Genomic DNA, 22,275 nt, shown 5'->3' with positions numbered 1-22,275 from the left:
GAAGTTTTAAGTCTTGAAGTTAGGAAGTGTAAGTCTGCAACTTTGTTCTTTCTCAATATTGCTTTGGATATTCTAGGTCCTTTACATTTCCATGTAAATTTTGAAGCAGTTTGTCAATTTTTTTCTTGTCTTTCTTTTTTTTTCTTTTTCTTTTTTTGGTGAGAACATTTAAGTACTACTCTCTTAGCAAATTTCAATTATATAATTGTTTATCAATTTCTTAATAAAAACCTAGTGGAAAAAAAAAAAACCTAGTGGGATTATGATTGGGATTGGATTGAATCTTTAGATCAATTGGAGGATTTGAGATCTTAATATTGAGCCTTCCAATCCATGAACTTGGAACTTGGAACTTATTATATCCATGAACTCCATTTATTTAGATACTCTTTCATTTCTCTCAGCAGTGTTTTGTAGTTTTCAGTTAGTTTCACATAATTCATGCTCTTTGACATTATTATAAATGGAATTTAACATTTTTATTTTTCAATTGTTTGCTGATAGTAGTTAACACAATTGATTTTGTATTTTGACCTTGGATCCTGTGAACTTGCTAAATTCACTTATTAGTTCTGGTTGCTTTGCAAATTAGTTGATGTTTTCTATGTAAACAATCATGTTATCTGCAAATAGAGAGATTTTTAAGCCTTCATCTCTGCTCTTTATACCTTTCATTTCTTTTTTAAAAAAATACAGTGGCACAGTGGTTAAGAATCCACCTGCCAATGCAGGGGACACGGGTTTGATCCCTGGTCCATAAGATCCCACATGCTGCGGAGCAACTAAGCCCGTGCACCACGACTACTGAGCCTGTGCTCTAGAGCCCGTGAGCCACAACTGCTGAGCCCAAGTGCCACAACTACTGAAGCCCGTGCGCCTAGAGCCCGTGCTCCGCAACGAAGAGTAGCCCCCGCTCACCACAACTAGAGAAAGCCCATGTGCAGCAACAAAGACCCAATGCAGCCATAAATTAATTAATTAATTAAAAAATATACATTCTGAGTATTCTGAGTTTTATTATTTGAAATAGAACATTTTTATTGAAGTATAGTTGAAGAACCCATATGTACAAGAATGCTTATAATAGAAAAAAAAGAAAAACTCAAATTCGTATCTGCAAGTAAAGGAAAATGGGTAAATAAATTTGTATTGTGGAATATGACACTGCAATGAAAATTGATGGCCTACAGTGACCCTCAGGAACATGGATGAACGCTAAAGCAATATTGAGTAAAACATGAAAGGCTACGTAAATCAAAATAGTGTCATGTGATTTTCATAAAATTCAGAAACAAGGTAATCTAAACAATATATTGTATAAGCATACATATAGATGTGATAAAAATATAAAAGAATTTTTTCATGGACATTAACAAAATGATTCATGGACATTAACAAAAGTCAGGACAGTGATTACCTCTTGGGAGGAGGCAGAGAGATGGGAGTTTTGGAGTGTAGGAGTAGGTACAATTTTTGTAATGTCCTAGCTCTTGGGTTGGGAGGGAAATTCATTGAATTAGTTATACTATTTTTGCTTTAGAACATATACATACTCTTTTGTTTGCATTTAAAATATTTTAAAACTTAAAGAACTTAAAATAGCAAAATAATTATTAGCATACCATACACACTGTTCTTCTTTGTTTTCCACTTACAATATCATAGAGATTGTTCCCTATCGGTACACATAGACCTACCTCATTCTTTCTAACGGTTACATAGTATTCCACTGAATACACCATCATTTATTTAATCAGTCCTCCTTAATGATGAATATTTGGGTTGTTTCTAGTCTATAAGCAACGTCGTAATTAATTAATTAATTAATTATATTTTTGGCCACACCGCGCATGTGGGATCTTAGTTCCCTAACCAGAGATCGAACCTGCGCCCCCTGCAGAAGGGCAGAGTCTTAACCACTGGACTGCCAGGGGTGTCCCCGCAATTAATATTATTATGCATACATCTGATGGGGTTCAGGGCAGGCCACTTCAAAATATGCCACTTTGGCATATTGATTATTTTGAATTAAATTTACTTAAGAAACAGCTGGTACTTAAGAAGGACACTCTGACCTTGCTTTGTCCTCCTAAAAGCAGGAAATAAGTCTTCCATGTGAAAAGTACCCTCCATGTACCAGAAGGGCAGAGGGCATTCTTAGATAGGGAGTTCAGAGCTGAGATGTCTGTATAAAAAAAATCTTGTTAGTTCTTTACTAATATACTACTCCAAGCCCAAACTCCTTTGTCTTGTCAATTCTTCACAAATTTATTGTTTCTTTGTCCAAAAGGTATAAAAGCTGCCTGCTCTGGTCACTTCTTTGGGTCTCATACCTTTGGGGTCCCCTTACATGTGAAATTAAGTTTGTTGTTCTCCTATTAATCTTTTATTTCAGGGAGTGTCTCAGCCGAGAACCTAGAAGGGTAGAAGGAAAATTATTTTTCCTCCCTACACATCTTTATACAGTAATCTGAAAGGTCAAATTTCTAGAAGTGGAATTACTATGGTAAGAAATGTTACAATTCTGAATAGATGACTAAATTGCTTGTTTAACTTCAGGCAATATGAGTTTAAGGCAACGGTGAAAAATCCAAATGCGGGTGGCCTACAGATATTGTCATCAGGAAGTACCTGAGGACACCCAGGAGTGTTTGAATGCTTTTGCACACGCAAGGTATTTGGAACAGAGTAGGTGTGGAAGTGGAGTGAGAGTGACTATGTATTCACTGCTTGAGAAAAGCAAAATTAGTGACCTAAGGCCTCCCTCCGGGCCTGTTGGACAGCAGTTCCACAGCCGACCCATATACTCAGCCAAACTCTTGCCTACTCCCTGAGGGTGAGCCAGGAAAGTCTTGGGAAGGAGAGAAGGAAGGAACAACTCTCCTGACCTTCGACATGTCTATAGTTGGGGTGGCCCCTAGGGCATCTGAGCTAGGCTTTCCCCCACAGCGCTGGCCCAGCATAGGGGCCCAACCCCAGAAGAGCATAAACAGGGGTGACCCTGAAAATACCTTTGGCTGAGAGAGACCAAGGCCAGTTGAATGGGGCAACCTCAGTACCAGGATCCTTTTATTACAAATCATGAGTTCAAGTGAGATCCCCAATTGCTGGGCAGTTAAAGTTGTGTGCAGTTCTCCCCTGTTATAAACAAAACTGGATTGAACACACTTGCTCTTCCCTTCCATCCAGCATGACTACCAGGCTTTACTTCTTTAGGTCCCTATTTCCCCTCCTATAATGGCAGCAGGATTCTCTGTTCGTCCCTTAGGATCCTCCCCAGAAGGTGAGACTAGAGTGAGGCAATTGAGGCAGTCATTCTGCAGGCAAAAATTAAGGGTGTGCCAAAAAACTCAGTAATCAAGATAAAGAATACTTTAGGGAATCCCCTGGCGGTCCAGTGGTTAGGACTCCGAGCTTCCACTGCAGGGGGCAGGGGTTCGATTCCTCCTCCAGGAACTAAGATTCTGCATGCCGCGTGGCGCAGCCAAAAACAAAAACGAACAAACAAAAAAGTGTATTTTAATAATTCAAAACTAATGCAAACAAAAAAATCCATGATGAACAAAATACCAGAACTTACAGTGTTAAAGACGAGATCCAACCCTTCACTTTCACCAACCTGCCGCACTCCTCTCACTAGTCCTGGTTCCACTAAAACTTTATATACAAAATCAGGTGGCCAGCCCACTGGCTGTGGTTTGCCAATATTCCTATTTTTAAAAATTCTTTGTTATATATATTTTTTATTGTGGTAAAATATACATAATATAAAATGTACCATTTTAACCATTTTAAACTTTACAGTTCAGTGGCATTAAGCACATTCACATTGTTCTGTACACGACATGATTTTTTTTAAATATTACATTATAATATTGTATATCGTGATTACTGAGTTTGGGGGCGCCAGAGGCCAGTGTCTCCCTTGCCTTACTCTAGTTCTCACGCTGCCTCCCCCACTCTTCACCCACTCCTGCAGCCTGAGGAAGGAAAACCGCAAGTTTCTCCCATAAGGCAGCAGCGGAAGAGTTATTCCGGTGGCGATCAGGCTATCGAGGACGTCCGTCCACACAGCCGCCGGCAACAGGAAGACTTGTTCCACCTGCGTCCTCCCGCCGCCTTTGCTCTCTTGCAATGAGACACACTTGGCTGGCGCTTCTTCTACCTGCCCAGGACCACCTGACGGAGGGCGGGCATCCCCTGGCCCGCCCCGCTCGGGTCGGCTGGGCGTCCTGCCGGCCAATGGGGAACGGGCCTCTCCGGACACGGGCAGCGTCCTTAGGAGCGGCCAATGGGAGCGCGGCATGCAAATGAGCAGGTGCGGCGACGGCTGACCAGTCAAGGCGGCAGCGGCTCAGGGGATGTTAGAGGCGCGCTGGGCGGCCGCGGAGCGTACGCGCAGGCTTCGAGCTGCGAGCTCCGGTCTCCCGCCATGGCCCCCGCTCCGGCCCCCGCCGCCTCCTTCTCCCCCGCCGAGGTCCAGCGGCGCCTGGCGGCCGGCGCCTGCTGGGTCCGCTGCGGGGCCCGCCTCTACGACCTCACCGGCTTCGTGCGGCACCACCCAGGGGGCGAGCAGCTGCTGCGGGAACGGGCTGGTCAGGATGTTAGCGCCGACCTGGACGGGCCACCGCACCGGCACTCGGACAACGCGCGCCGCTTGCTCGAGCAGTACTACGTGGGGGACCTGCAAGGAGACCCTCAGGTACAGCCGGGCCCGGGGGTCACACACCCTCTATTCCCCCCACCCTCCCCGCCCCAACTCGCCACTCCCCGGCAGGCCGCGTTCACCTGCCCTCTAGGAGGACCCAAGGTGACAGCCTCCGCCCTCACCTCTCTTCTCTCCAGGTAACAGGTCCCTGCCTACCACCACCACCCCCAACCAGGAGTTTGCCCTTCCTCTCCAGCATTTCCCCTGACCCTCCTCTATCTGCTACTTCTCCCACCTCCCAAGATACCTCCTCCTTCCTACTTGTTTCTGCTGCAACCTCTGCCATGTGACAACTTGGATCACCTTTTCTCTCCCAGCCCCTCACACACTCAATCTTTCCTTCCTGTCCCCTTATCGGCCTCTCCCTCTTCGCAACTGCTCTTCATTTCTGTTTGAATAATAGCTTCCAAGCGCACCTGTCCTCTCCTCCCCATCTCACCCTACCCCTGCATCCAAAAGACACAGACCAGTCACCCTTCTCAGCTAGTTTGGATTTCCTGGTGCCACCCTAGTCTTGCGCAAGGGCTTCTCTGGTCGCGTGGAGAGGTTGGCGCGGTGTCTTGGGTGGCCTATGTCCTCCCACCCCTCAGACCTCCCTTTATTCCTTGTCTTGCATGCTGGCTTGGGTGTCCAGCAGAGTGACATGACAGGGTGAGCCAGTTCTGCTGGGGAGAAGGGAGTAGCACTCTGAGCTGCATGCGGTTGTGCACCACAGGCTCGTGATTGTATTTAAGCCTCTGACTGATCCTGGGGTGGGTTTTGTTATCCCCATTTTAGGATGTGGAAACTGAGGATCAAGGAGGCACTGTCATTTGAGGTCAGTTTGGAATTTGAGGTCAATTTGGAATTTGAGGTAATTTGAGCTAGTTAGTGGAAAAGTCAAGTGTGTCTGATTCCAAAATCAATGCTGTCTCCATCCCAAGGATCCTTGGGCCTGGGAGATGATCCTATCCGTTGGGTTCCAGGTAGGCTTGTGCCAGAGGCAAACCGACTCTTCAGGACTTCCTCAGGCACAGCTGTAGGACTGGTGACAGTGAGGCCATCATGCTTGGACATAAACCAACAGTTGTTCCCTGCTTCTAGCTCTTGCATTCAAGATGGCCCCAGCAAGTGCTTTTAGATCTTTGGATGAAAGGACTTGCCTCTCACTGTTCCAGGTGGCTTTTCACTGGGCCATCTTGCCTAATTCTTTAATCATTTATTCACTCCCTCACTTGGTCCCTTAGTGATTGGCAGCACTGAGCTAGGCACTGAGGAGGTATCAATGGACAAAAGCAATACGGTCTTCATGGACCTAACAGGCTAATGAGGTAACATACTAATCCCACAGTAATTCTTCAATTACCTGGTGCTATCAGAGTAGGAATCAGGGAGAGCTTTCTGGAGAAAGTGATACTTACCCTGGGAGCTAATCAATGGATAGGGCTTAAGCCAGGTGAAGTGTGGTGAGAAGAACCTTCCAGACAGAGGGAAAAGAATGTGTGAAGGCTCTGAAGGGTAAGGGCTTGGCAGAGTCAAGGGACAGAAATAAAACCAATGTGACCAGAGGCTGTTGGGCAAGGAGAGGGAGTGGAAGGAGGCCGGAGATCAGCCAGGGCCGCTGTGGTCAGGATTTGGGACTTGATTCTAAGAACAATGGGAAGCCAGGTAATGGATTCAAGCAGGGGTGTGGTGTGGTCAGATTCGCATCTTTGGAAGAGCATCCTGGCTGCGATGCCAAGAAGGGGTGGAAGGAACCCAAGTGGGTGTGAGGAGACCAGGCGGGAGGCTACCCCATAGCCCAAGTGAGAGGTAACGGTGACTATGACCAAGGGAAGGGGAAGGTTGAATTTGGGAGACTTCATACGTAAAATGGCAGGACTCAGCATTCTGCAGCGGGGGCCCAGTTTAATCCTGGAAGCTGATGTTAGGTGTCAGGTCATGCTGAAGGTGCAGAAGGTTTAGCCATAGATATAACTGAAGCTGAGTGCAGGAAATGAGAGGTGGGGGCTGGAATACTAGAGACTTCCAGGCTTGTGATGGCTCATGGAAGCCATCCTACATTGTAACTGTGTCCTATAAACAGGAGCCTTAGGGTGTGGCCTCTCCTCCCAGCACCATCTAGAGCATCTCTCCTGGCTAGCTGCCCTAGATGGCTTTACCTCCCAGCTCTGCTAGCTACCCAGCACTATGGTTTGATTTGGCTTTGTTTTGCTTTGCTTTACCTGACCTTCAGAGAATACTGAGTCTAAATTTGTTTCTTACCCCTGCACTCACCTGTTACCCCAAGAGTCCCAGTGTGGCCATGTTTCAGGCATCCTTATATCTGGGCCCCCACCTGAGGACGTGGGAAAAAAACTAAAACTTAACACCACATTTACAAATCCATGGCCCAAACTTGACCAATGGCCGTAGTCACCCAATACTCCAGTTGCTCGTCAGCTTCTATCTGCTATTCTGGAAACTAGTGTAGGGTTGTCTTTATATTGGGGAAGAGAGGTATTCAGAGGAGAAATCTGGAGAAGATATCTTTTCAGAGAGAAGCCATCTTCGTAAGGGCTGAATGGAGAGAAGACATATCTGTTCTTCTCTCTGGTTAAGCCCTTCTGGCAACCCCCATGCTGCCTTCTCCACCTCTCCCGTCTCCTCCTGCTGGACCAGGGATGCTGACACCTGTTGAGGCTAGAACCCGGCTCCTGTAGTGTGAGGACCAGAAGGGGCGTTGACGGGGAAGGGGAGTGTCATGAACCAGCTCTGTTGTTTGGAGCTCATTTCTGAATGGTGCCCCTCCTTGGAGTCCTTCTTCCCAAGTGTAGTCCTCAGCGGGGAGCCTGCTGGAGCTCTGCCATGAAATTCCAGGGACAAGGCTCAGCCCCACTGGTTTCCCCTTTCCCCCACTTTGCCACACCCCCCGTATACACACTTACCCACACATTCACACTCACAGGGAAGCACACACACATGAAACAAGTCGAACTTGTTTGAGCTAACATACCATGGGGATGAGACAAGATCTGTTGTAGCCCTGGACTTGACGACGTGAATCAGTGATGGCTGAGCAGGGAAGCCAGGCCCTCTTCTCGATTGGGCGCTCAGGGCTCCTCACTCCAAGCTTAGATGAGAGTGGCTCACGTTGTTAGTGGGGCATGAAATCCATTGATTGAGCTGCAACCAGCAATTTTTTTAAAGAAATAGGAAAGAAAAGAACTTCGGGTCCAAACCTCCCAAGGCCATAGATTCTGTTTCGCAGACTTGTCATCTATGAATCACTGTCCCAGTTTTTTTCCAAATTGGCATACGACTTGAGCTATTTAATATTTATCTTTAAGTAGACTCACTTTTTATTTTACCATTTACTCACCCTAGGCAATATTACCAGGGAAATCAGGGTGTACATGCACTTTAAAAATAGAACTATTAAAGTAAATGCTCATCCTCCTATCCCCTAAAGTCCTGAGCACCGTCAGTGGAGTAAGTATCACACTTCGGAAGACACAAGGAGCAGAGCTTCTTAACCCTGGAGTTCTATGGATCATTTTCTGGGATTGATGGAAGAGATGAAATTGTGTGTAAAACATGCATGGTTGTGCATTTTTCTGGTGAGAGAGCTGCAGCTTTCATCACAGTCCAACCAGGATCCTTCCGTCACTCCAGACCTGCCACCAAGAGGAAAATAACTGAAAGGGCAGATCGTTACTGCCCCCGTCTTACACACCCAGACCTTGAGGGGGCCTCCTGTGGGCAGACATCTGACCATGCCCCTGGAGAAAAGCCCTTTGTTTGGGGAGACCCTAGAGGAGGGCAAGCCCTGACTCCCCAGCCCCTGCTGTTGGGTTAACCCTACTGTCTGAATGTGTGTCGCATCCTAATCCCGCAAGGTGTATCTGTCTCTGAGTGGCTGAGAAGTCCACAGATTCTGCCACATGTGGTTCTGCCAGGCTTTGGGCGTCCAGCCATTCAGAACTTTGGAGATTGAGTCATTAAATGGGGATGGACAATAGGGAGGAGATCTAAGTGCAGGAAGACTCAGGGTCCCCAACCCACCCGGGGCTCCGGAACAGCTTGAGCACAGCCCAGCTTGGAATGCCGGTCTGAGCTGAGAATTCAGATAAAAGCTGATGATTGGGAAACTTGCTAAACTCCCCCTGCCTGCAGAGTGGAGTGGATGTGAGAAATCTGCTAACTGAAGGGGGTCGAGGTCTGCTTAGCCCACAACAAGGCTTCCTAAGTGGGCCTGCCTGGCCAGTCAGCAGCCCCCGTCCTTTGCTACCTGCCAGGGACTTGTGAGCCCTGGCCTGCTGTGGTGCCAGGTGAGCCTTACCTGGAGGACGAAGCTAGGGCAAGCTGGGAGAGGGCCAGAGACCCAAGTCACTGTGGTTCCATGTGACACAGGGTAAACACAGGCTCCAAGAGTGCCCCCTGGTGTCACCTCAGAATTCAGTGATTGAAGGGGCTTCGAGACCCAAATTAGGGCGAAGGTTGGAAATTAGGACTCTATGGGGGAAATAAAAAGAAATAGACAGGAATCTCAGAAACACCTGAGGGTAATCATTTCTGGAAACATTCCCAGCAAAGAACCCAAACTGATGCCTGAACAGCATCTATCATCTTCCCTTTCCTTATTTATTTATTTATCTTAAGACACACATTCACTGTTGGTCCATATGTCGTCTTCATTCATTTAGACAAACAGGAAATAAGCGTCCTGTTCTCTCTGAAACCCACCACGGCACTGAAAGTACCCTTGCCAGGGCCATCGGGACCTTCACCTGGCTAAACCTGGTGGTCAGTTCTCACCTGGCCTGGCAGCAACTCTCGACATGGCGATCGCCCCCCCGCCCTTCTTGACACACTGTCCTCAGCTGGTTTCTGGATACCTCGCCCCTTTGGTTTTCTATTGCTGCTGTAACAAATTACCACAAACTCAGTGACTTAAAGCAACGCACATCTATTCTCTTATGTTTCTGGAGGGTCAGAAGTCAGAAATGAATTGGCAGGGCAGCCTTCCTTCTGGAGGCTCTAGGGGAGAACGTTGCCTCACTTTTTGCAGCTTTTAGAAGCTGCCTGTGTTCCCTGGCTCCTGGCCCCCAGCCAGCAGTCACATTGCTCTGACCTCTGCTCTCCTGTCCCTTCTCGTTCTCAGACTCTGATTCTCCTGCCTCCATCGTTCACTTATAAGGAACCCTGTGATTACACTGTGCTCCCAGCCCCCCCACCTCCCCCCACACCAGGTATCCAGGATCATCTCCTCATCGCAAAGTCTTTAATTTAATCACACCTGCCAAGTCCTCTGTGCCATGTAAAGTAACATAGTCACAGGTTCCAGGTATTGGGCCGTAGATTTTGAAGGGGGGGTGCGTTATCCCTCCTGCTTCACCCCTTATATCCCTGGTCATTACGGCTCAGTCTCCACTGCTAGTTTCTCTTGCTCCTCATTTCCCAGAAAAGTCACACAGTGTGTGCTCTGCTGTACAGCTTCTTTCACCCAATACTACGTCTGGGAGATAGTATTTGTGTTTTTCAACTGGGTTTCCAGTTCTGTTTACTCTTTCCTGTATGTGTGTTTTTCAACTGTCTCCATTCCTTGCTCTGTCCTAGAGAATCCAGAGGCTGTAGAGGGGGAAATGGGGGATAACTGGAAAAAAGCAGAGCCAGTGGCTGGGACAGACCCCATGCCCATCCTCATGAGCCTCCTTAGTCTTCCTTCCAGGACGCCTACCCACTACTACCCTACCTTGGCCAGAGCTGCGTTATGCTCATTATTGCAGCAGTCTCCTGGGCAGATCTCTCCCTGCCAACACTTCCTTCAGCCCATGGCCTTGTGAAGCTTTCCAAATATGTTACAGCGGGATTCCTAAATCTTCAGTGGCTCCCGATTGCCACATCCTTTAAGTCCATCTCAAACTCTATTTCTTCCACAGAGATTCTCCTTACCTCCCCATCTAGAACTGGGTTTTTCCTTCTCCCAAACTCTCATAGCACTTGGCCTCTCCCTACATTACAGCATTCAAAATGTTCTTCCTTATTCACTGTGTTTTCACTACGTGTCTTATCTTCTCTACTAAACTGTAAACTCTCTGAAGACTGGAATTGCCTGATTCATCTGGGTTTCCCTAGGAGACAGTAGCCCACTGGTGCCTACCAACAGGAAGTAACAAATGTCTGAATAAATGAATGAATGAGCTGCTTGGAAAACTGATATGTGTACCAGATTGAAAAGGAAAGTGGTGATATTAGCTCACACAAGATACTTCAAGTAGTAAGATGTTAAAAAAAAAAAAAAAAAGAAAGCAGAAACAAACCTCTTTCCAGTTTCTTCTTTGTTAGCTAAAAGGGTTGGGAGTTGATGGAAAGGATGGAGGACTATCAAGTGAGTCTCTCATTTCTGCCTTTGCCCTCAGTTTTTCGCAGCCAGAAAGAGTTGGCAAAATGTCTTCCACGCCAGGCTACTGAAGTTCATCCCTGCCCGTGAGTCCCCTGCAAGGTTAGAAGTGAAATTAACCATAGAAAATGCCAATTGAGAGCCCTCCTTGCTCTCAGGGCTGTGACCCGTCCCCATGTGTCTGTAAGTGTCTGGAAGATGTGCATAGGCAGGACCCAGGTTCCTGGGTTTCCAGTTCTGTTTACTCTTTCCTGTGTCTTTTCATGCAAAATTCTCTAAAGCGTGTCATCTCCGAATGGTGATTCTCAATCTTCTCTGATTGCTGCTCAACTAAGATGGGCAGAAGATTCTAACGACCGTTTCCCCACCTGCTCTTGCCCTCTGATGGAAAACAAACTCAGTCATAGTAACAAGACTGGGGAACAACAAAATTGATGCTAGCAACAGCCACAAAGCTATCATTGAGAAATAGAAACCTCATACTCAGGATTTGTTGTTGTGAAGCATTGCCCTAAAACATAATTATTCAAATGCTTTGTTTTCTGACTTCGATAGTATTTATATTGCAAGGTGTTAAAATAGCAGTACCAGATAAGCAAATTTGGGGGGATGTGTTTTGAACTACGATGCATACAGAATGTCTTAAGGTCCTGTTAGAGGAAAGCTAGTAGCCAAAAATTCCTTTGATGGAAGTACATGTGACTACACACTTAGAGTGAACCATGTAATCTACAACAAATGTGGTTGATAATTACCTAAGTGAATTAGTCATAGTTTCTCCTTTAAAACAAATAGAATTTAAAGGGAGTAGAGTTCTAGTTCTGTACATTCTTCTATGCCCAGCAGAACCTTTTTAACATTGCTAAGCATTGCATGATGCTTACCTTTCCCACTGGAAAATGGAATTGGAGATTTTAGGGATCTCTAGTAATGGCTAGCTTTGTTTTATAAATCCCAAATGTTAATAGTCCATAATAAGCCACTTAGTTGCTAATAAATAGCCCCTAGTCTTATGTAATAATGAATGTCTATGAAACAAGCATCATTTACCCACAAAGATCAAAGAAAGACCTCACATTTTTAAATCAAGTTAAGGCCCACACTTTGAGACTGGCTGCCATGGAGGAATAAGGAGAAGTTACATTTAGCTGAATAAATACAGCTTCCATGACCCCAAGTTAGGCACCAGGACAGACCAACCTGATTTAGTTGTTGCTTCCCCATGTCCTGGGCAAGACCCTTTGGAGTGCCAGGTGTAAAAGATGATGCAGGTTGGAGACAGGGTGCCATAAAAAAATTCAGTTGTTCTTAAACCTGAGTAGGAAAGACCTTGACTCCTAGGATTAAAGGTCACTTAAAATGAATCTACTTTAAATGAAGACCAAAATTTCATAGAAAATGGACCAAGTGGTTGAGAGAAGGAAATTGATTCTCTTTAAAAATGAAACTGAAAAGTTTTTTTTGTTGTTTGCTTTAGTGTATTTTAATCTGACAGCAAGGGAATTCCCTGGCGGTCCAGTGGTTAGGACTCTGTGCTTGCACTGCAAGGGACACGGGTTTGATCCCTGGTCGGGCAACTAATATCCTGCAAGCCCTGTGGCACAGCCAAAAAAAAAATCTGACAGCAAAATTAAGATTGCACTTGGGTGCTGATTCTTAAATTGAGCAAATAATGAATCAAGTAGTGTTGTTTTGCGCATGTGTGGTTTTTCTGACAAAAACGTATGAAAGCACATTGTGACATTCTAAACTTTGCATTGGCTGTTCACAGTGTGATCATAAAGGTCATTTTAGAGACTTCCCTGGTGCTGCAGTGGTTAAGAATCCACCTGCCGGGGCTTCCCTGGTGGCTTAGTGGTTGAGAATCCGCCTGCCAATGCAGGGGACACGGGTTCGAGCCCTGGTCCAGGAGGATCCCACATGCTGCAGAGCAACTAAGCCCGTGCACCACAACTACTGAGCCTGCGCTCTAGAGCCCGCGAGCCACAACTACTGAGCCCACGTGCCACAACTACTGAAGCCTGCGTGCCTAGAGCTGGTGCTCCGCAACAAGAGAGGCCACTGCAATGAGAAGCTCATGCACCGCAGTGAAGAGTGGCCCTGCTCGCTGCAACTAGAGAAAGCCGTGCGCAGCAACGAAGACCCAATGCAGCCAAAAAAGAATAAATAAAAAAAAAAAAAAAAAAAAGAATCCACCTGCCAATGCAGGGGACACAGGATTGATCCCTGCTCTGGGAAGATCCCACATGCAGCGGAGCAACTAAGCCCGTGTGCCACAACTACTGAGCCCGTGAGCCACAAGTACTGCAGCCCACGTGCCTAGAGCCCATGCTCTGCAACAAGAGAAGCCACCGCAATGAGAAGCCCGTGCACCGCAACAAAGAGTAGCCCCTGCTCACCACAACTAGAGAAAGTCCGCGTGCAGCAATGAAGACCCAATGCAGCCAAAATCTTAAAATTTTTTAAAAAAGGTCATTTTAGCAAGAGTATTTAAGGGCTAAGGATCTCTTTTGATCCTTTAATAAACAAGTCCTCCTCTTTTGAAGGGCCTCATCCTTTGTTGATTACCTGTGTTTCAGTGTTAAACAGCCTGGCTTTGCCAGATCCTTATTTGGCAGTGGAACTGTAACTAAAACAGTTTTCTCTCACTTTCATTGACTTCATGAAATTTTCTAAGTTTTTGCATTGATTTTGAATTTTCACTTTGCAGTCAGTTTGCATTTTGTTATATTGTATACTGTCAGGTGGTAGTAACCCCAGCCATCACTTTGTCCCTCCTTTTCTCTATTGTGATAATTACCCATGAACATAGTTCATACAAAAATTTAAATCATTTAAAGTAATGTGCAAAAAAAAAATATTGAGTGCCCCTCCCAACCTAGTCCCTGTGTAAACACTACCAACAATTTCTTATGTGGCCTCAGAGAAACACATATATTATTCTATTTCCCACATAAAGGAGTTGTATGGTACAGGCTGCTTGGCAACTTGCGGCTTTTTTCACCTAATGACATGTTTTGTACTTCCATCCACATCAGCAATAAAAGTTTTCCTCATTCTTTCTTCCAGTCCAAGAGCATGGGATATCTTTCCATTTCTTTGAATCCTCTTTGATTTCCTTTATTTTATTTATTTATTTATGTTTCAGTTGGGTCTTCATTGCTGTGCACAGGTTTTCTCTAGTTGCGTCGAGCGGGGGCTACTTTTCGTTGAGGTGCGCGGGCTTCTCACCGCAGTGGCTTCTCTCATGGCGGAGCACGGGCTCTAGGTGCACGGGCTCAGTAGTTGTGGCTCGCTGGCTCTAGAGCACAGGCTCAGTAATTGTGGCGCATGGGCTTAGTTGCTCCGTGGCATGTGAGATCTTCCTGGACCAGGATTGAACCCATATCCCCAGCACTGGCTGGCAGATTCTTAACCACTGCACCACCAGGGAAGTCCCTTGATTTCCTTTATTAATGTTTTAGTTCTCAGCATGTAAGTCTTTCACCTCCTTGGTCAGGTTTTTTCCTAGGTATGTTTTTGGGGTGGGGTGATTTTAAAAGTTACTGTTTTTTTACATTCCCTTTCTGATATTTCATTGTTAATGTAGAAAAATGCAACTGATTTCTGAATATTAATCTTGTTTCCTGCTACTTTTCTGAGTTCATTTATTAGATCTAGTAGTCTTTGTGTGGAGTGCTTAGGGTTTTCTATATATAGTATCATGTCATCTGCATATAATGACAGTTTTACCTCTTCCCTTCCAATTTGGATACCTTTTATTTCTTTTTCTTCTCTGATTGCTGTGGTTGGGACTTCCAATACTATGTTAAATAGAAGTGGTGAGAGTGGGCATCCTTGTCTTGTTCCAGATTTTAGTGGGAAGGTTTTCAGCTTTTCACTGTTGAGTATTATATTGGCTGTGGGTTTGTCATAAATGGCTTTTATTATGTTGAGCTATGTTCCCTCTATACCCACTTCGGTGAGCGTTTTTATCATGAATGGATGTTGAATTTTGTCAAATGCTTTCTCTGCATCTATTGAGATGGTCATGTGGTTTTTGACTTTTCTTTTGTTTATGTGGTGTATTACACTGATTGATTTGCATATGTTGAACCATCCTTGTGAACTTGGGATGAATCCCACTTGGTCGTGGTGTACGATCTTTTTTATGTGTTGTTGGATTCGGTTTGCTAATATTTTGTTGAGAATTTTTGCATCTGTATTCATCAAAGATATTGGTCTGTAATTTTCTTTTTTGGTGGTATCTTTTCTGGTTTTGGTGTCAGTGTGATGGTGGCTTAAGAGACTGTCTTTGGGAGTGTTCCCTCCTCTTCAGTCTTTTGGAAGAGTTTGAGAAGAATCAGTATAAGTTCTTCTTTGTTTGGTAGAATTCTCCTGTGAAGCTATCTGATCCTGGACTTTTTTTGTAGGGAGTTTTTTTTATTACAGATTCTATTTCACGTCTAGTGATTGCTCTCTTCAAATTATCTATTTCCTCTTGATTCAGTTTTGGTGGGCTGTATGTTTCTAGAAGGTTGTCCATTTCTTCTAGGTTGTCAACATTCTTTCTGATAGCTGTCCCTATTGATGTTTTTCCCTATTATATCAATGCTACAAGAAGCATCCTTACATAATCATTTTGCACACATATGCAAATAAATTTGTAATATAGAGTCCTAGACGTGAAATTTCTAGATCAAAATGATATCCATTTTGTATTTTGATGGATATTGCCAAATTGCCCTCTAAAAAGGTTGTACCAATTAAAACTCCCTCCAAAAGCATACAAGAATGCCTGTTCCTTCACACCCTCACCAATGCTGTGTACTACCAATATTTTTAATCTTTGCCAATGGGTGAAAAAAATTGTTCCCTGTTCAAATTTTCATTTATATGAATTATGAGAGAGTGAGTGTCTTTTTATACATTTCTAAATTATTTGCACCTTTTTGGTAAACTGCATGTTCAGGTCCTTTGTACATCTGTACTGGATAGTTGATCTTTTTCTTATTGATTTATATCACTGTTTATATATAAAGAATATTAGCCTATTTTCCATCATACATAATACTACTTGTCTTCCAGCTCTCATTTGTCTTTTGGCTTGTTTAATTTTTTTTTTTTCTCCATTTAAACCTTTCAGTTTTCCATGTAGTAAAAGCTGTCATCTTATCATTCTTAGAAAGACCACCTCTACTTGATGATTTTATATATAAAAGCAAGCAAAAAATATTTTGTATCCTGCTCATAGTTTTTATCCTTAATGATTCTGTTGTTGTTTGTTTGTTTTTGCTTAAATGTTTTATCTACCTGGATTTTTTTTTTTTTTTTGGTGTAAAGAACAAAATAGAGATTATTATAGGTTTATATTTTTCCAAATGACCAACTGGTTATTCCAGTAGATTTATGGAATAATCTATCTTTTCTCACTGATCTAAAACAAAAACCTTTATCACACATCAAACATTCACAGATATATTTTGGTCTATTCTTGGACTCTATGCTATACTAATGAAATCACTCATTTTCTTATTAGGTTTTAGCCATTCGTGTTTTTTTCCCCTTTCCTCCTTCTGTTCCATTCCATCCTGCTCCCACCTGCTCCACTAGAGAAAGCAAAGGGCAGGACAAGAGCTGAGCATCAATTCTGGACCATGTTGCCAGACTTGGGGAAATACAGTCAAGTCTGACTTTCAGGAGCTGTGGCTGCCCAGCACGCCCTGACCCTGATGTCGTGTGGCTGGAGCAGGGAGGAAGTGGCTCAGGGAAGCTCACACAGGCTGCAGCCTCAGTCCAAAAGCCCATGGGAAGGGGGGGTGCACGGTGGATGTGCAGTGGTTGTGGAATGATAGTGATTTCAGCAGGGAATGCAAGGATGAGGAGGGGTGTGGAGGGAATGTCTGGAGGCAGCCTTGCCGCTGGAACTCAGCATGGGGGCGGGTCCTGTGTACCTTTCCTGCTTTGTGTCCACAGCTTGTAGTTGTAGGAGGGGCCTACAGGTCAAGTTCTATGTGTGTATGAACAGGGGAGGCTAGGAGAGCCGGGAAGGAGCCCTATCAGGGAAACTGGCACCTCTCTTGTAAAGCCCTGTAAATCTAAAACTTCTTGTCCCTCTGGTCAAGGGAACTGAATACTTATCCCCCTCTACCTTCCTTTCATCAAAATCAAATAAGACCTTACTAAAAATAGATTCCTGGGACTTTCTGGGATGGTGGAAATGTCCTACATCTTGATGTGGGCATTGGCTGCAAGGAGGCATATAATTGTCAAAACATATCAAACAATATACTTAAGATTGGTAATTTTTTACTATATGAGGTTTATACCCAATTTTTTTAAAGGAGGCAAATAAATTTAACACATATTTAGTAATTGCTTCTAAAGATATGACCTCATGATTGCAAGTGTTAGATGTTGGTATACACCAGCCTTTAAAATTTGCTTTTTTTTTTTTTAATCATTTTACCGTTGAGTAGTATTGTCTGAAGGCCTATCAACTAGAGATTAGAAATCTTAGCTCAATTAAAAGCATGAAAACTCTGACAGGTTAAAAGGGTTGTCTCTGGTCATTCAGATCTTAATGTCAATCATGTAAATCAGGTTTTTTTCCTGCTAGAACTGGGAAGAATTGGAGCACACTGAGGGAATGCTGGTTTGGATTTTGTGGTGAGGAGATGGCTTTGGAGAAAGGCTCTGGGAAGCAGGGAGGTCCCAGTGGGGTGTCGTTTGGGTAATAGGAGCATACTGTGACGTAGGGACTGGGTTTCCAAGAGCCTTGTGGGGAGGGCAGTGAGACTACCTGGTAGGGAGGTGCAAGGATCAACATTTTACTTAGGACTGTCCACATACTGTGAGGCACTTCTTTGTCCTCTGATCTTCCTCTTCCAGACATATACAGAATACTACAGAAGTGGAATCACACAGTATATACAGGCAGACCTTGTTTTATTGCACTTCACTTTGTTGTACTTCGCAGATACTGCATTTTTTTTTATTTAATTGAAGGTTTGTGGCAACCCTGCGTCAAGCAAGTCTATCGGTGCCGTTTTTCCAACAGAATTTGCTCACTTTGTGTCTCCGTGTCACATTTTGGTAATTCTTACAATATTTCAAACCCTCTTACAGAAAAAAGGTAATAACTCCCTGAGGGCTCAGGTGATGGTTAGCATTTTTTAGCAATAAAGTATTTTTTAATTAAGGTATGTACCAAAAATGCTTTTAAAAAGAAAGAATAGAATGTGAATGGCAGGATCTAGGTAGTAGGGATACAGGTATTCACGGTGAGATTCTTTCACCTTGGCTGCATGTTTAAATTGTTTCATAATAAAAAGTTGGAAAAATACTGGGTAGTTACATCATGGACATCACTCCCAAATATGTTCTTAAAGGATGAGTGGGAAAATAAAACAAGGTAACAGCACATGAATGGTTACGTGTAACAAGGCATCACATTTCTAGTGATATTGTATTAGTTTCCTAGAGCAGCTGTAACAAAATACCACAAAGTGGGTACTTAAAATAACAGGAATTTATTCTCACCATTCTAGATCCTAGAAGTCTGAAATCAAGGAGTTGGTAAGGTTGGTTCCTTCTGGAGGCTCTAAGGGAAAATCTGTTCCTTGCCTCTTTCCTAGCTTCTGGTGGGGCCGGCAATGCTTGGTGTTCCTTGGCTTGTGGATACATCACTCCAATCTCTTCAACCATCTGCACAAAAGCATTCTTCCCTGTGTCTCTGCATCTGTGTCTCCAAATTTCCCCTCTTCTTACTAGACACCAGTCATATTGGACTCAGAGCCCACCCGAGCTCAGTATGACCTCATGAGAACATGATCAGTGCAAAGACACTATGTCCAAATAAAGTCACATTCACAAGGTTCTGGGTGGACATGAATTTGGCAGGGGTTGGGTGCAGAGAGATACTATTCCTCCCAATACAGATATCGTTAAACAACTTCTGCCACTCAAATAACCTAGAAGGAAGTGAATGTGATAGGCACTGGAGAACTGCGTTGTATTTCAGAAAAATGGCTCTAGTAGCAACAGAGATTCTAATATTTTAAGACTTGTGTGAAAAGTTTGATGTTTCACTGGGGTTGAAAAAATAGACATAAAACTAAATTAGAGAATTAATTGCCATAAGGATATATATATATATATATATATATATATATATATATATACACACACACACATATAGATATATATATATGTGTGTGTGTGTATGTGTATGTGTGTGTATGTGTGTATATATATATATATATATATATATATATATATATATATATATTTCATATTCTTGGGCCATTCCCCAAATCTACAAAATCAGAATCTCTGAGGGCAAGACCCCAGAAATCTATACTTTTAACAAGCTCTCTGTGTGCCTTAGAAGCAACATAAAGTTTGCAACCCACTGTCCTAGAAGGCTAAGGGCAGAGGGAAAATGGAGATGGAAAAGCTGGAGTCACTGAAAGTGGCTCAGTAGGTAGATCTGTTGGAATTACTGAAGAATCAGCGTCCCCAAGCTCCCAGAGTGGAGCTTAGTGTAGAGCAGTTGTGTGGTGGGTGCTGAATTGGCAGCCCATCCTATTCCCCTCCAGGAGAGAGGAGGAGCCGGGGATCTGTAGCTCTGGGTCTAGCTCTGGGTCTTACCAGCTATGTGACATCGCATGAGTCACTAAACCTCTCTTGGCCTTGATTTCCTTATTCCTTGCATCACTGCAGGATTTTCTGCAGCTTCAATGACATCATGTGAGCTCTGTAAGACAGAACATGTAGATTAAACTGAGATAGATGATTACGAGCCCCTTTAGCCCCAACTTCTGCTAAGAAAAGGCAGATTCCTGTTAGGTGGTGAGGGATGGATGCTTTTAGGATCTGAGTTGCTATGTGCTCAGACTCTTTTGGGTGAGGCCACTTACCCCCTGGAGGAGCTGGAGAGTGGTGACATTCAGTCTCTCAGAGTTACCCCTCCCCCCAGCTAGGGCATGTGGGGTCTGCACCAACCTGCTGTCCTCATTCTGTCTTCACCTGGACAAGTACAATGTTGGACTGGGGACACGCGCCCTGGTCAGGGACAGTTGGTCTCTGAAACAGAGGCTGGCGACTGCCCCAGTGGTCCCAGGGGCTTGCAGGGCTGCCTCTTTCTCCCCACCGTTCCTTCCTCTATTCACCTGCAAACATAGTGGATATAGTTTCATCATGCCCAGACCAAGCTCAATACTGGGGATAAAAAGACAACTGGTCGCTGCCCTCATGGGGAGTACCTACCAGTAGACAGAGGGAGATAGATAGGACAATTACAGGTGGTGACAAGAGCTGTAACAGAATATATTTTAGATAGATAGACAGACAGACAGAAAATATATTTTAGATCAGGGGGCTGTGACAGAGTCACAGTTGCAGCTTCTGATGGGGATGGTCAGGGAAGGCTTCTCTGGGGAACTGATATATGATGGATGAAAAGGAGCTGTCATAAGAACTGGGTGAAAAAACATTCTAGGTAGAGGAACAGCAAGTACAAAGGTCCTGGGGTCTGGCAGGATTGGTGACATCAGGCATCCAAAAGGGGGCTCTGCTGTTGCTGGAGTGTTGTGGGCGACGGGGAGTGTGGCGTGGGCTGAAGTGGGGAGTAAGCAGGAGCCCTGCCTCAGCGGGGCTCACAGGTCATTGTAGGGGGCTTAGATTTTACTCTGAGAACAAGGGGCTGGAGGACTTGAAGCGGAACACTGACAAAGTTGGTCTGTAGTTTATTAGATCATTCTGGCTGCCATGTGGATGGTAGCTTGAAGGGAGTCAAGAGTGTAAACAGGGAGCTTCCCTGGTGGCACAGTGGTTAAGAATCCGCCTGCCAATGCAGGGGACACGGGTTCAAGCCCTGGTCCAGGAAGATCTCACATGCCGCGGAGCAACTAAGCCCGTGCGCCACAACTAATGAGCCTGCGTGCCACAACTACTGAGGCCTGCACACCTAGAGCCTGTGCTCCACAACAACAGAGGCCACCGCGATGAGAGACTGATGCACCACAGTGGAGAGTAGCCCCCGCTCGCCGCACCTAGGGAGAGCCCACGTGCAGCAGCAAAGACCCAACACAGCCAAAAATAAATAAATAAATAAATTAATTAATTAATTAATTTAAAAAGAGTGGAAACAGGAAGAGAGCTAAGAGGCCATCACTGTTGTCCAGATGACAAAAAGAGGTGGCCTGGACTGGGAGGCCATTGGGACAGAAAGAAGTAGATAGAAATTGGAAATGTCCTGCTGAGGGATTAAACATTGGGAGTGAGGGAAAGAGAGGAGTTGAGGGTGACATCAAGGTTTTGACCTGAGCAATTAAGTGGTTTGATTTGTGGAATGATGAATACTGGGATGGGGGTCCCTGGTTTGGGATGGGGCAATTAAAGTTCACTAGGACCCTATTAGGTTTGAGATGCCCAGGAAACACCCAGGTAGAGATTTCAAATAGTAGTTGAATATATGAGTCCAGAACTCTGGTGTCCAATATGGTAGCCACTAGGCACATGTGGCAATTTAATTTTAAATTAAATAAATAAAAATGCAGTTCCTCAGTCACACTAGCTACATTTCAAGTGCTCAGTAGACACATGTGGCTAGTGACTACTGTATTGGACACGACAGAACTAGAACATTCCCATCATTGCAGGAAGTTCTCTTGGGCAAAAAAGCGTTGGTCGGAGCTGTGGCCCAGAGTCACAAAGGCATTTCTCTCTAGGATAGTGGCATCCTAATCTGGTGATTCGGGGCCAGAAAGCTGGTGTCCCTGCATCCTTCTCAAATGGCTCCTTCGTGCTCTCTCTCTACATGATCACACCAGATCGTGTATTCAGTGATGTCCCTGACATGTGGCCATGTCAGAGAGGCACTGGCCACCCAGGAGGACAGGTTGCCGTGAGGCTGATCAAGGACATCATCCCCTGGGGCTGAGCATCCTTAGAGTGATGAGTATAAACACATGAGCATAAAACGTGGCGTGTAGGCTGTTACTCATGAGGCGGTACCAGTTGTGGGGCTCACTGTACAGACTTGGCTAGTTTGAGAAATGTGCAGTGGGTTTGGAAGTTGTCAGGAGATAAATGAGGGTAGAAAAGAAGACAGGTTTAGAGTTCAACAGTCTTGTGTTCTTGAACTAACTGTGTCCCTGGAGGTGAGCCAGTCAACCTCTTGAACATCAAACATCCTCAACTACAAAAGGGAGAAGATTCCATG

The 22,275-nt window shown here is 44.6% G+C and overlaps 1 protein-coding gene and 1 long non-coding RNA gene across 4 annotated transcripts in view; one reads left to right on the top strand and one right to left on the bottom strand.

Moving 5' to 3' along the window:
* Window positions 1-808: 808 nt before the first annotated feature.
* Window positions 809-22,275, top strand: part of FA2H (fatty acid 2-hydroxylase) — a 57,404-nt gene continuing 35,937 nt past the window's right edge. Inside the window, exon 1 of one of the 3 annotated variants that reach the window (XM_082439103.1) lies at window positions 809-4,702. In XM_082439103.1, the coding sequence (XP_082295229.1) occupies window positions 4,292-4,702 (411 nt within the window). In that variant the 5' untranslated portion in view covers window positions 809-4,291. The remainder of the gene's footprint in view (window positions 4,703-22,275) is intronic. The other 2 variants (XM_082439102.1, XM_082439101.1) reach the window with 2 other exon arrangements.
* Window positions 15,097-20,215, bottom strand: LOC309649352. Its single transcript, XR_014257048.1, has 2 exons — window positions 19,701-20,215; window positions 15,097-18,755 (listed from the first exon to the last, which is right to left on the bottom strand). It is a non-coding gene; the product is annotated as an uncharacterized lncRNA (long non-coding RNA).

The sequence above is a fragment of the Balaenoptera physalus genome (genome assembly GCF_965194825.1).
Source record: "Balaenoptera physalus genome assembly, chromosome: 19".
NCBI lineage: Eukaryota > Metazoa > Chordata > Mammalia > Artiodactyla > Balaenopteridae > Balaenoptera > Balaenoptera physalus.
Note: the sequence above shows the minus strand (reverse complement) of the source record. Positions and strands in the feature narration are given on the sequence as shown.